General features: G+C 40.1%; 2 protein-coding genes across 3 annotated transcripts; both read right to left on the bottom strand.

Moving 5' to 3' along the window:
• Positions 1 to 6: 6 nt before the first annotated feature.
• On the bottom strand, positions 7 to 6,235 carry LOC136690934 (hyaluronan-binding protein 2-like). Of its 2 annotated transcripts, XM_066663065.1 has the most exons (14): positions 6,189 to 6,235; positions 5,902 to 5,971; positions 4,932 to 4,965; positions 4,607 to 4,708; positions 3,016 to 3,126; positions 2,766 to 2,882; positions 2,519 to 2,635; positions 2,267 to 2,420; positions 1,970 to 2,064; positions 1,627 to 1,894; positions 979 to 1,121; positions 703 to 837; positions 443 to 588; positions 7 to 168 (listed from the first exon to the last, which is right to left on the bottom strand). In XM_066663065.1, exons 1-14 carry the CDS (start codon positions 6,218 to 6,220, stop codon positions 7 to 9), a joined length of 1,686 nt encoding a protein of 561 aa, XP_066519162.1. In that variant the 5' UTR covers positions 6,221 to 6,235. The 2 variants fall into 2 exon arrangements, with proteins under 2 accessions (XP_066519162.1, XP_066519161.1); XM_066663064.1 differs by having other exon boundaries at positions 1,627 to 2,064.
• Positions 6,236 to 7,638: 1,403 nt separating this feature from the next.
• LOC136690935 (hyaluronan-binding protein 2-like) lies at positions 7,639 to 13,648 on the bottom strand. Its single transcript, XM_066663066.1, has 13 exons — positions 13,572 to 13,648; positions 12,834 to 12,870; positions 12,631 to 12,732; positions 11,346 to 11,456; positions 11,126 to 11,242; positions 10,820 to 10,936; positions 10,442 to 10,595; positions 9,466 to 9,560; positions 9,144 to 9,390; positions 8,773 to 8,915; positions 8,163 to 8,297; positions 7,905 to 8,050; positions 7,639 to 7,800 (listed from the first exon to the last, which is right to left on the bottom strand). The coding sequence occupies exons 1-13, from the start codon at positions 13,635 to 13,637 to the stop codon at positions 7,639 to 7,641; spliced, it is 1,632 nt and encodes a 543-aa protein (XP_066519163.1). The 5' UTR covers positions 13,638 to 13,648.
• Between the last annotated feature and the right edge of the window lie 395 nt (positions 13,649 to 14,043).

Below are 14,043 nucleotides of genomic sequence, written 5' to 3'. Positions count from 1 at the left end.
GCTGTTTTACAGGGAACGCATTTTTTCATTAATCCAGTCGAGGTAGTGGGTGACTCGAGCATAAATGCCAGGTTTATTCTTCTTTCCACAAGCGTCACCCCAGCTCACAACTCCATAGACATAATGGGTGCCATTCTGCTCACAGACAAGAGGACCACCAGAATCCCCCTATAGAGAGAAAGACTGCAAATTTAACTACAAGTGCAAAGATTAGATTCAATTTCCATGCTTAATTTAAAACAACATTCCCCTAATTCTTCAAGTAAGGCAAGCACAAGAGATGCTTGCACTGGTTAGCAATGCATTTTGTAAGCAAGTATACAGGTTTACCTATCAACACTGTTAGGGCTAAGGGGGTGTAGTGACTGGGTTTTGCAGAAATGTGCAAATTGGTGCTTTAAAAAGCAAACTTCAGACACCACACACTGGTGTGAAGACCTACCTGGCAGGAATCCACTCCTCCTTGCATATGTCCAGCACAAAACATGCCATCATCCAGAACATCCCCATAGACAAGAGGAGACATGCAGCTCTTCTGAGAGATCAGGAGAACTTTTGCATCCAGCAGTTGACTGGACCCTTCTTCGTCTGTAGAAATACAGAATAGATCCTTCAGATGTTATTGGATATTAGCTAACAGAGCTCAGAATATGAACAAAATAGTATTATGTATGATAAGAAGAGAAAAAACAAAAGCCACACCATTCTCTGTGACTCCGTAGCCTGATATAGAGCACTCTGTCCCAACAGGAACTGGACCAGTGGGCAGACAGGCGGTCTTCACAAACCTGGTCTCTTTGGCACATTGTCTATTTATAGCCTTCAGTTTCAGCAGAGCTAACATTAGATAAAACAAGAGGATTTAATCATTTAAATCCTACTGAATCATACTTAATTTTATTATAGAAGTAAGATGCCTCTATATCCATATTTTGTATATATTGAATAACACTGGATTGAGGACATATTAGTGGTAACCTATATCATTGTAGAGAGCATCAGGGGCTTCTGTGTAGTTCTCATGAACAATGTAATCTTCTACCTTCACGGTCTGGTCTGCAGCTTCTTGTTTCTCCAGGTTTACACCCCCCAGACCCACCTGCATTTCATTTATCCTTTCACTGTTGTGTTTTAGCACACATACAGAAAGAGACAAGAATTGTTTACACAGAAATTTGGAACTACAAAATGGATAGTTCTACAGTCTGGTTGACTGAACCATTACACTGAGAGTAGATTCTTTATTCCATGTTAAACAGATTATTATTAGTATTAATATACATGCAATTAAAAAGTATATGATATTTAATTTGAATGTTATTTAACTGACATGTAGAAAGAAACGGTTTTCAGTTCATTAACTAACCAGCTTAACTGTATTTTGTAAATAATGTCACGTGGTGTGGGTCATATGGATATGCAGAAGAAAAGGCTGAGGTGAAAATATATTTAATAAACACTACAGGTGACCCTGAACTGGATAAGCGGTTACAGACAAGGGCTGACTGACTGACATTAATAGTGAACAGAAAGACAGAAACATTGACAATGAACCATAGCAAACAAAAGCAGTGAGAACTGCTGCAAATAAGTGTATCTACACTGCCATCTAGAGGTTACACTTACATGCAATGAGCAGCAGTGAGGACCCAGCAGGAGTCGATGAGGGTCCCTCCACAAATGTGACGGAAGGGGTCAGCAGAGCGTTTGCGACGTACCTGCAAAGACACTTGCCAGGGGTGAGCTCCTGGTAGAGCTTTCCTCCCACCAAAGATCCTCCCAAAAGCCCTAGCAGGCTGAGACTTCCCACATACAGAGAAGTCCTCCTTTGGAGGGGTTGTGTTGGGCTTTACAGTAGGGCTCTCTTCAGGGGTTGCTGGTTGGGATGTTGAAACTAAAGGAGTTGAATAGAAACTATGGTTAAAAGCAAATTGAGGGTGGAGAAATGTGTCCAAACAAGGAAATGTACCTGGTTCAGAACATTGCTTGACATCACAGTCATCCCATCTCAGTTTGCCTTTATATTTGACAAAGCACCAGGGCTGGCTTTCCCCATCTGGGTTCCTGAATGAAGGCAACATTCAGAACTTAATCAGCTGATTCGATCGACCAAATATCCCAAAAGACACATATGGGCCCACATTTGAAAGTGTTTTTGCAACATAAAATAATATATTATTGAGTTGAACAACAATTCAAATACAGCATTCTGTCACCTTTTGTACACTTGGCAAAGTTTCTTTATCACAGTGCCACATGCACACACCTGCAGTAGTTATGTGGTCCAATTCCATCCTGTTCATCAAATTCTCCAAACGGTAAGAGATGAGAGTTCCAGGGCAAGCACTCTAGTTTACTCACTGTTTCACTCACAAATCCTCTGTAAGATTCTCCATCTCCCTCATAACAGTCATCAGGACCTGAGGACAACATACAAAAAAAGGTGAAAAGGAAATTGTTCAGCTCATAACGAATCAAAATTAAAACACAGTGAATAGTGGACAAAAGGCCACATTACCAACTTGGCAGAACCTCCCCCTGTAGTTGTTAGGACACACACACTTGAAGCTGGCTTTTGTACGCCCCTTCACACATGTTCCACCATTCAGACAGGGGCTGGGTTTACAGGGATACGCTAAAGGGAAAAAATATTATCCACACTGTACAGGAGAGGAGGAAAATATATGCCTTTACAAAAAAGCTATTTTTCTCTTCTGAAACTAGTGCTGTACTATGTGCTGTCAACAAACAAATGCTCAACTCACGTCTCTTGCACCTTGGGGGCCTGAAAGGGGCTCTACACTTGCATTCGTAGAAGGGTGCTTTTGGAATGCGGACACACATGCCTTGACCACACTTGATATTTTTGCACACATCCTCAACTGAAAACAAGGGAAAGGACAAATTATCACAATTCAAATATTCAAATAACTAATTTAAAGCCTTCCATGAAGAGTAGAAGAGGGGCAAGCAGGTGCCCACAAAAATTTGTCTATATAGTGCCTTTGCTCTAACCATCTTGACACTTTTTTCCCTTGAAGGGCCGAGGGCAGGTGCATCTGAAATGACCATCACTTCTAGCTTTGCATGTTCCATTGTTGTGGCAGGGATTTGGGTCACACACATCTAGAAGAGTGAGAAGACAGCAGATAACTTACCAGCATAAGAAATGAATCAGATTTTTTAAATAATTTTGAAATGTATCTTATTAAATAGAAATCTATAATATACTTAAAAACATAATACTACTAGGTAAATAATACCAATTGTTTACCAACAGGTTAATACCAACAGGTAAAACAATAAAATAAACTGTAATAAACATTAACAAAATTTCACATTTCATCCTGTGAGGGAGGGCGGCACGGTGGTGTCTGTCTGCGAGGAGTTGGTGTGTTCTCCCATTGTGCGCGTGGGTTTCCTCCGGGTGCTCCGGTTTCCTCCCACAGTCCAAAAACACACGTTGGTAGGTGGATTGGTGACTCAAAAACAGTGTCCATCCGCCTTGCGGCCATCGATTCCAGGTAGGCTCTGGACCCACCGCGACCCTGAACTGGATAAGCGGTTATAGATAATGAATGAATGAAAAAGGATCCCGTGAGGGTCCTGGGGATCTGGAGCCTGCCCAGAATCATTGCGTACAAAGCTGGAACAGACCCTGGGCGGGGCATCAGTTACTCACAGGACACATATACCTGCTGACAATTTTGCACAGCCAATCCACCTACCAACATGTATTAATGGATTGTGGGAGGAAAGGGGAGCACCCTGTGCAAACCCACACAGACATGGGGAAAGTCCAGTAATTAGGGCCTTGATCCTGGAGCAACACTACCTGCAGCACCACTAAGCTGCACATCACATTTCGAATGAAGTCAAAGATTTGTAGTGTTTTTTTTTAAAAAGCATACCATACTGACATATGATGGAATGCATTTTTATTTATATTTATAGTAAAGGTTGTGCTATATTCATTCATTTGTCATCTATAACCGCTTATCAAGTTCAGGGTCGCAGTGTGTCCAAAACCTACCTGGAATCACTGGGTGCAAGGCGGGAATACACCCTGGAGGGGGTCCTTCACAGGGCAACAGACACGCCCATACACTCACACACTCAGACTTACGGACACTTTTGAGTCGCCAATACACCTACCAACGTTTGTTTGTTTGTTTTTGGACTGTGGGAGGAAACTGGAGCACCCAGAGGAAACCCACGCAGACACAGGGAGAACACACCAACTCAGACAGTCACCCGGAGCGGGAATCAAACCCACAGGTGCTGCCCAGGTTGTGCTATATATTATATGTATTTTATTACGTATAAATTTGCTCATTCAATTATAAAAAAGAAATAAATTTTTATGAAAAATCTCTTTATGTATTTTGGAATACAAACATTCCTTCATTATCTTTAACCACTTACTGATTATAAAAAGTTAACAGGTCATTTTTAGTTCATCTTTTTGAAAGGGGCCAAAAATTCTGCACTTCATGACTGAATATGGCCAAGACCTGACAAAGCTCCAAAAAATGAAAAAAAGTATTTCAGCATATTACTACATAACACTGTTTTGTTGATGTTTTCATTCCCATGTGTGTTTTACCTGGCTCATCAAACAGGTCAAGCAACCAGTCAATAGTGCTGTCAATAGTTTCATCAGTTTCAGTTGGCTCCTCTGTGTAGTCGTAAGCATACTCACTGAGTGCTGTTTAAACAGAAACAGTTTAAAACAGTTTAAACTTCATTGATTTCCAGAAAAAATAATTAGGAGTTTGTTTATTTTTTGATCTTTTTAAAAAAAAAAAATTCAAGGATTCAAGGAGACTATTGTCATTCACATGACATGTGGTACATGGAGTGGAACAAAACTGTGATTTCAAGGACCCAGTTTCACAATATAATTCAGAACTGCAAAGACTAATACTCACCATCAGTTATACTACTTAAAATATCCATCAAGTCCTGAAACAATAAACACAGTTACACTTCACTATAAGACAAACAATGACAGTCACAGCCAAGAACTCAAAGGATGTATGGATTTAAAATGAGTCAGTAGACTGAAATAAGCATCACCACATATACACTATATAATTAAAGTTGTTTGTTTGATGTGTACTGCTTATTTAATCTCCACGCAAATGCTTGAACCTAAATGGGACATTACAGGTAATCCTAAGACTACAGTCACCACACCCAATGCATACCACCTACTAGTTGGATATAAAATCATCTATCACTGGGCTGTGAAGAAGTAGAACTGGGTTCTCTGGAACGAGGGGCACTATTAAGTATATTCAGGATGTGAAACATACATTTCATTGCACAATAGTACAGAAAAATCTGTAGTCCACCTTTAGCCCGTCTGTGGCACTGAACACACGAATACCCTGAACAGTACCTCACCCCATTAGTGTTCTTGTGGCTGACGTAAGGTATTCCTAGAATAATAAATTACGTTAATCCTGTGTAAACATTTAACTGTAGTAAATTCCCTTTGATTCAGAACAAACCTAGGAGAAAGTGGTTTCCACAAACTTACATACATTGTCTTTACATAGAGTTACACTCCATTATAGAGTACAATTGGGAGTGTTATAACTGCAGGTGAAGGAAAGGGCCAGTGTAGTCCCTGATCCAGTACACTGAACTAAAATAATTTGCTCTAAAAAGGCAATTCATAAAATGGCCTGAAAAGAATGGACAAACATTTGACAAATGTAATTCACAATTTTAGGACCGACTCAAGAACAAAGAAATAAATGTAAAGCAGAAAGCGTGGTTATAAATGTATAGAATGTGTGTATAGAAGTTATGTCAGCAAAACAAAAGGCGTCCTGAAACCTCTAAATAAATCTTAGTTTTGGAATTATAACCTGCTGAAAAGCTGCTACGTACCTCTATTGCTTCTGCAGGTTGACCTAAGCTCTGCAGGCTCAGCAGTAGCAGTAGCACTGGCAGCATGGCTCTGGGAGAATTGGACACTGAATAAAATCCACCACAATAGTGAAGTAATGATGTCCAGGACATTCATATTGTATATCTCTCCTCTCTGTCTGGTAATCATTAGCCGCAGCATTGATTCAACACTCTGTCACATCACACTCCGACTTTAGTCTGGACTACCTCTAAAATGTTCTGACCACATTCATGTATACAAATAAATGTCATGAAAATTGACTCACCTCAGGATTGATCTGTGACAATAATATAGCATTGTTTTATAGTAGTTATAAAAATTAATCTTTAATATGTATTTTCAAAAGGCCTTTCAGGTCAGTTCTGATTAACTCCCTCCACTAGGTCAATGGCCATGTTTGCGTGTCATAACATTTACTTTGGATCAGGCCTCTGAACTCACATTTACTGAAGTATTACTCGTTAGTAGATCATAAAATACAAGCTGTAAGCTACATCCACACACTGTGACCAAACCTTGGAGGGCACCTTCTCAACCAACACTTCTTCTGAAATTAAAATGATTAAGTTTGTTGCTTTTTGCTGCAGAAAGAGCTTCAGATAGAGATGATGATGATTAGATGATGAAACATTACTTTTTAAATTATTATTATTATTATATATTTTTACCTTTAATTTAACTAGGCAAGTCAATAAGAACATATTGCAGCAGCAAGGGCTACTTGAGGAAAGAAGGGATAAAAAGGATATCAGGATAAAGGGAAAAGGAAACAGGTAATGTATAAAACACATGCTACATGATACACAGGAGGTGGTGATTTGATGGCATTTTGGGTTAGAAACTCATCTCCATATTTATCAGAAAGTGCTCCAGAGTAGAGTCCAGTGATGGGAGACCTCTGAAGCTCACACTGGGCATTAGGTATGGTGAGCTTATGCTCATATACAGCTGCACAGGCCATTTTGTATTTGCTTTTCTATGGAGATTATATAAGCAGTTTGTGCAAAACTGAATGTCATGGTCCACAATGTATACACTTTAATATGGCTGAATTTATTAATTACCATCTACAAAGATTTGGATGTAGATAATTGTTCATAATTAAAAACATTTTGTTAATTCATACATTCATTCGCTCTTTCATTCATTCATGTTCTGTGACTACTTCATCCTGCTCAGTGTCTCAGTGGGTCTGGAGCCTACCTAGAACCACAGGGTCCAAGGCAGTCACAGAGTATCACACTCTCATAATCACACATGTGGGCACTTACACAGCCACTCCACCTATCAATATGTGTTTTTGGACTGTAAAATCTTCAGGAAACACATGCAGACACAGGGAGAACACACCAAACGCCCTAATCGATGATGTTTCTTGTGGGTTCAATCCTGGCCTCTAAACTGTGGAGGCCAGGATTAAACCCACAAGAAACATCATCGATTGTTGATATCAAAATCAGTGCATGGCAGAAAGCAAACACTGGACAATAACTGTGTTTCTAGACTAGAAGCAGTACAATTAGGATATATTTGATACACTGTATGCTTGGTAGGTTGAGATTTGTGAGTGTGCAAACACAGCTTGATTAAGAGTTTATAACATGAAGTAATTTGTGACTGGGAGATCCAGAAATGGTTGATGGAAGCTGTACACTCATGACAAATATCAATATAATTTTAAAGACAATCAAGGAATGAGCTTTATTTTAGCTGCTTTATTGGGAACGCATTTTTTCATTAATCCAGTCGAGGTAGTGGGTGACACGAGCATAAATGCCAGGTTTATTCTTCTTTCCACAAGCGTCACCCCAGCTCACAACTCCATAGACATAATGGGTGCCATTCTGCTTACAGACAAGAGGACCACCAGAATCCCCCTATAGAGAGAAAGGACAGATAAAACAAACACACAATATTATATGTGAATCAAATAACTATCTTTAGTCATTCATTACAGTTATAGACAAACATGAAGATCCACCTGACAAGTGTCCACTCCTCCTTGCATGTGTCCAGCACAGAACATTCCATCGTCAAGCCTGTCCCCATAGACATGAGGAGCTGTGCAGCGCGTCTGAGAGATCAGGAGAACTTTAGCATCCAGCAGCTGACTGGAACCTTCTTCATCTGCCAAACAATTTTAAAAAATTGTATCAATCATGGTTTGGCAAAATTAATGTATATTACTCAGCAGAACCTAGATTATGGAGAAAAGCAGCAATGGAGAAGAAAGCCTTACCAAGCTCTGTGACTCCGTAGCCTGATATAGAGCACTCTGTCCCATCTGGGATGAGGCTAGTTGGCAGACAGACAGCCTTCACAAACCTGGTCTCTCTGGCACACTGTCCATTTACAGACTTCAGTTTCAGCAGAGCTAACATTAGATAAAACAAGAAATTGGTCACCAACACTGATATACAGTATGTAGAAGGATGTCTGTTACATTTTATTTGAATCTATTTTCACACTTAGAGTGACATTTCAGATAATTGCATGACATTCTCATAAGATTCATATGTCATTTTGTTCAGTTGATTTGGAAAGTTGGAATGTTGCCAAAACATCAAAATGTTCAGTTTGCTTAAGATTTGCAATGGGTTTTTAAGTCAGGAAAATGTTTCATTCATTCATCATCTGTAACTGCTTATCCAGTTCTTAGGTTACTTATTTTAGCCTTAATGAAAATAACCGAATAAAAACTCAAAGTGTGAGTTATACAAAAACACAGTCTTGTCTTAGATAAAGCTATCCAACATACCAACATTTTAAAGGTGTATATATCAGCTTTCTATAAATTTACTCTGGGAAGTGTTTATGAATGGTAGAGAAAAGAGTATTTTAGTGATGACCTATGTCATTGTAGAGGGCATAGGGCATCTCTGTGTAGTTCTCATGAACAATGAAATCCACCACCTCCACCGTCTGGTCTGCAGCCTCATGGACTTCCAGGTTCACTCCCCCAAGACCCACCTGCATCTCATTTAAAGTATTACTGGTGAATCACACACACACACACACACACACACACACACACACACACAAAACAGATATTGAGAATTAGTTTAACTGCAACAAAATACTCAATATTATTGCATTCCTGAGTCCATAATCCAGTAAGAAATATGGGAATTTTAAATTAATTTCCATGCATCATACTCATTTTATTCCAATAATTTATTTCCAGAGTGAAGCCTCACTGCCCTCTAGAGGTTACACTTACATGCAATGGGCAGCAGTCAGGACCCAGCAAGAGTCAATGAGGATCCCTCCACATACGTGACTGAAAGCATCAGTACTGTTTTGGCGCACATGCAATGACACTTGCCAGGGGTGAGCTCCAGGTAGAGCTTTCCTCCCACCAAAGATTTTCCCCAAAGCCCTGGTTGGCTGGGGTTTCCCACACACAGAGAAGTCCTGCTTTGGCGGGGCTGTAGTAGGCTTTACAGTAGGGGTGCTTCCAGTGGTTTCTGTTGTGCAAATGACAAGAGCTTTGAGGAGAAAATGCTGTTCAAATTAATGAAAAATTATCTCAAAACATTTACCTGATTCATGGCACTGTTTGACTGTACATACATCCCATTGCAGTTTGCCTTTGTATCTGACAAAGCACCAAGGCTGACTCTCACCATCTGGGTTTCTGAATAAAAAAAAAAAAGTTTAGAACCTGTGCAGTGATTTACATGTTGAGTTTCTTACTTACTCTCATCTGTCTCAAAGTCAGTACTTCTCCAGGTTATACAGTTCAAAACAAAGGGTTATGCAGTACAAAATTTGAAATGATGCACTCTGATGTAAACACTGGCTCTCTATCTGAACCTCAAGACAACTGATCTCACACTCTATGGGTGGGTAGGAAGCCCCTCGATCTTTCTCTGTTACTAAGCACAGTGCCACCCATTGTGTGAGCCCATATTTTTGCAAATACTGCTCTCCTTCAATCACTTTGAGTTGTTATAAAAGGTTATTTTAGCAATGTTTTTTATTATTTCAAAATTTATATAAAACATTGCCTCCCAGCTTGAAACAATATACCTTACAAAACATACAAGCCGTAGATGTAGGTAGAGTCGGTTATAGTGAAATCGCTTGAGTATTGTGTAGTGTCAAAAATAAGACACTCTATTTTAAGGATCGCATACATCTGACCTGGCGGCACGGTGGTGCAGCAGGTAGTGTCTCAGTCAGACAGCTCCAGGGACCTGGAGGTTGTGGATTCGATTCGACTCCAGGTGACTGTCTGTGAGGAGTTGGTGTGTTCTCCCAGTGTCCGCGTGGGTTTCCTCCGGGTGCTCCAGTTTCCTCCCACAGTCCAAAAACACATGTTGGTAGGTGGATTGGCGACACAAAAGTGTCCGTAGGTGTGAGTGAATGTGTGTGTGTGTTGCCCTGTGAAGGACTAGCGCTCCGTCCCGGGTGTATCCCTGCCTTGCGCCCAATGATTCCAGGTAGGCTCTGGACCCACTGCGACCCTGAATTGGATAAGCGGTTACAGATAATGAATGAATGAATACATCTGACCTGCAGTAGTTATGAGGTCCGACTCCATCATCTCCTTCAAACTCTCCATATGGTAAAAGGTGAGAGTTCCAAGGCAAACACTCCCGTTCACTCACTGTTTCACTCACAAATCCTCTGTAAGATTCTCCATTTCCCTCAAAACAGTCATCAGGGCCTGAGTACAGCATTGATACAGCATTAATACGGTAAGTCATCAGCTTTTCAGCAAACAAAACTTGAGAAAAGGGACACTGAATTTAATTCACTCAAATTCATAGAGAAAATAACAAATATTGTGTCATTACAAAACACAGCTGTAATTAAATACATATTTCAGTTACAACAGTATTATGTCATGTGCAGTTGAAGTGAACTGACTATGGCAAAAAGCCATATTACCAATTTGGCAGAACTTTCCACTGTAGCTCTCAGGACACACACACTTGAAGCTGCCTTTTTGAGGGCCCTTTACACATGTTCCACCATTTAGGCAGGGGCTGGGTTTACAGGGATAAGCTGAAGGAGAAAATAAAAACACTTTAACCTGTTCAAGATAACTTACCCTTAACATGAGGAACTTAAGTTATTTCTGTAGTACTAAAATTATATAATAGCAATTTCTGTATGTAAAACATTGTCATACCAAAAAATGTGTTATTTCTATTTACTAGAATAGGACTGTGTGAGAAAAAGGTCTTCACTCACGTCTCTTGCACCTTGGGGGGCGGTAGGGGGCTTTACATTTGCACTCGTAGAAGGGCTCTTCTGGAATGCGGACACACTCTCCTTGACCACACTTGACATTTTTACACACATTCTCAACTGAAAAACAAAGGATGACAAAATTAACCATTTCTCTTTAAACAGATAGAAATAGCAGTAAAACTAAGGGAAATAATCTCTCCCTCCATAATAACATGCCCACCATCTTGACACTTTCTGCCGGTGAAGGGCCTAGGGCAGATGCATGTGAAAGGTCCATCACTTCCAGTCTCACATGTTCCATTGTTGAGACAGGGATTTGGGTCACACATGTCTAGGAGAAGGACAGAATAGAAAATATACTGTATATTACTCTGTATTACGCTGCACAGGAAAAGTATTGGGACATGTACCATTTCACCTAAAATATATTTTATGACATCACATTCTGTATTCATAGGCATTAATATGGAGCTTGTCCTCACTTTGCAGTTATAGTAGCTTCTACAAGAGAGGATTTTGTTGATTATTTTGTCAGCAACTTTTATGCACTGTGTGATTCAGTATTCGGGGAACCAGCTCAGTGATTTTATGTGGTCTATCACTTAGTGGCTGAGTTGCTGTGGTTCCTAAATGCGTCTACTTTGTAATAATACCACTCATATTTTCATTCATTCATTCATTATCTGTAACCGCTTATCCAGTTCAGGGTCGCGGTGGGTCCAGAGCCTACCTGGAATCATTGAGCGCAAGGCAGGAATACACCCTGGAGGGGGCGCCAGTCCTTCACACGGCAACACAGACACACATTCACTCACACCTACAGACACTTTTGAGTCGCCAATTCACCTACCAACTTGTGTTTTTGGACTGTGGGAAGAAACTGGAGCACCTGGAGGAAACCCACGCAGACACGGGGAGAACACACCAACTCTTCACAGACAGTCACCCGGAGTCGAATCGAACCCACAACCTCCAGGTCCCTGGAGCTGTCTGACTGAGACACTACCTGCTGCGCCACCGTGCCCCACTCATATTTGATCATGAAATATCTAGCAGGGATATTTGTTAATGTCTAGCAGGGAAAAACCTTGTTACAAAGGTGGCATCTTATTATAGTACCGTGCTCTTATAAATTGAGCATTGCAGAACAGCCCATATTTTTCACCAATGTTTTTTAAGGCATACTGCATGGCTAGGTGCTGGATTTTATTCCTGCTTAGCAATAGGAATGAATGAAACCCCTGGAGTCAGTGAATAGGAGCTCTGTCCAAACACATTTGTCCATAGTGTATCAACTGCAGCTTTTAGTTTTATACACAATGTCTTCCTTTGCGATCATGACATGCTTTGTAATAAACAGTATATTTTCATTGTTTCTGGTCTGCTACATTATCCAGCATATACCTTCCTCTTTTTGGCTAATCTTTATGAATCATGTCAGTAATAATGCAGCGCATGATGTATTTTATTATCTCCTTTATGTTATGTTGTTGCATGTCTGTTACCTGTCTCATCAAAAAGGTCAAGCAACCAGTCAATGGTGCTCTCAATTGCCTCATCAAATTCAGAAGGTTCCTCAGTGTAGTCATAAAAGTACTCATTAATCGCTGTAAAAAATAAAAGTGAAATTAGTAAAGTAGTCATTTGCTAAAAGTTCTCACAAAATAATTCAGATGTTAATGTTGACCCCAAAAACGATAAAACTCACCATCAAATACACCACTCAAAAAATCATACAACAGGTCCTGAAACAGTAAGCAGAATTTGCATTAAACCTGAGAGTTTTTGTTTCTTTAATGTTAAGCATGATTATAATATACATATCAGGCATCAGTATAAGTGTAGAATGATTGCCTTATCGTTATACTTCATTCATTATCTGTAACCGCTTATCCAGTTCAGGGTCACGGTCCGGAACCTACCCAGAATCATTGGGCGCAAGGTGGGAATACGCTCTGGATTCCTTTACAGGACGAATCATACACTCACATTTTGAGTTGTCAATCCACCTACCAACGTGAGTTTTTGGACCGTGGGAGGAAACCCACGCAGACACGGGGAGAACACACCAAACTCCTCACAGACTTGGACCCACAACCTCCAGGTCCCTGGAGCTGTGTGACTACGACACTACCTGCTGCTCCACCGTGCTGCCCCTTATCATCATACTGATATATACAATAAAGCTTAAAATGTTGGTTTCCCAAACAGACTAAGAATTTGTTAAATTCTGGATCAAAGTTTCCGTCAAATTGATCATCTCCGTTAAGAATGTTGTGCAGTCCAGGACTAGGATTTGTGTAGACACTTCTAGTCTAGGTACATTTATAATGCAGTTTTAGGTTATTCTGTAAAAAGAAAGCAGATTAACTTAATTCCACTTAAAATATGAATAAAAGCTTAGTAAATTAAATCTACCATTGCATATAACTGAAGAAATAAATACCTCAACTGCTCCTGCAGGCTGACTGAGGCTCTGCAAGCTCAGCAGAAACAGTACAAGTGGCAGCATGGCTCTGAAAGAAAAACTGGACACAGACTAAATCAGAGAGAAACCTGAGCACTGGTTTTCTTACAATATTCTGTCCTGCTAATCATTAGCCAAAAGCATTGATTTTTCATTCCTTCACTCAGTCCAGATTTATTCCCCAATAAACAACACACCATTCCTTATACACAGCAGAGACCTTCGGTGGAGATCCTCACCTCTTTCAGCTCTGTAAATATGGAGTATGGAACTGTGGAGATATCATGAGTAGCATATTGCATTATTTCCTTGATGTCTTCATTATACTTAAATATCACATAAGGGTTAATGCTGCTGGTGGAATAATTGCAAGGTCATTTCTATTTAAATCATCCCTCCATGAGGTCAAAAGCCTGGCTATGTTTGCTTGTCATTACTTTGGATTAGACCC

This window comes from Hoplias malabaricus, chromosome 3 (genome assembly GCF_029633855.1).
Source record: "Hoplias malabaricus isolate fHopMal1 chromosome 3, fHopMal1.hap1, whole genome shotgun sequence".
Lineage (NCBI taxonomy): Eukaryota > Metazoa > Chordata > Actinopteri > Characiformes > Erythrinidae > Hoplias > Hoplias malabaricus.
The sequence above is the reverse complement of the archived record's forward strand: the minus strand, read 5'-3'. Positions and strand labels throughout refer to the sequence as shown.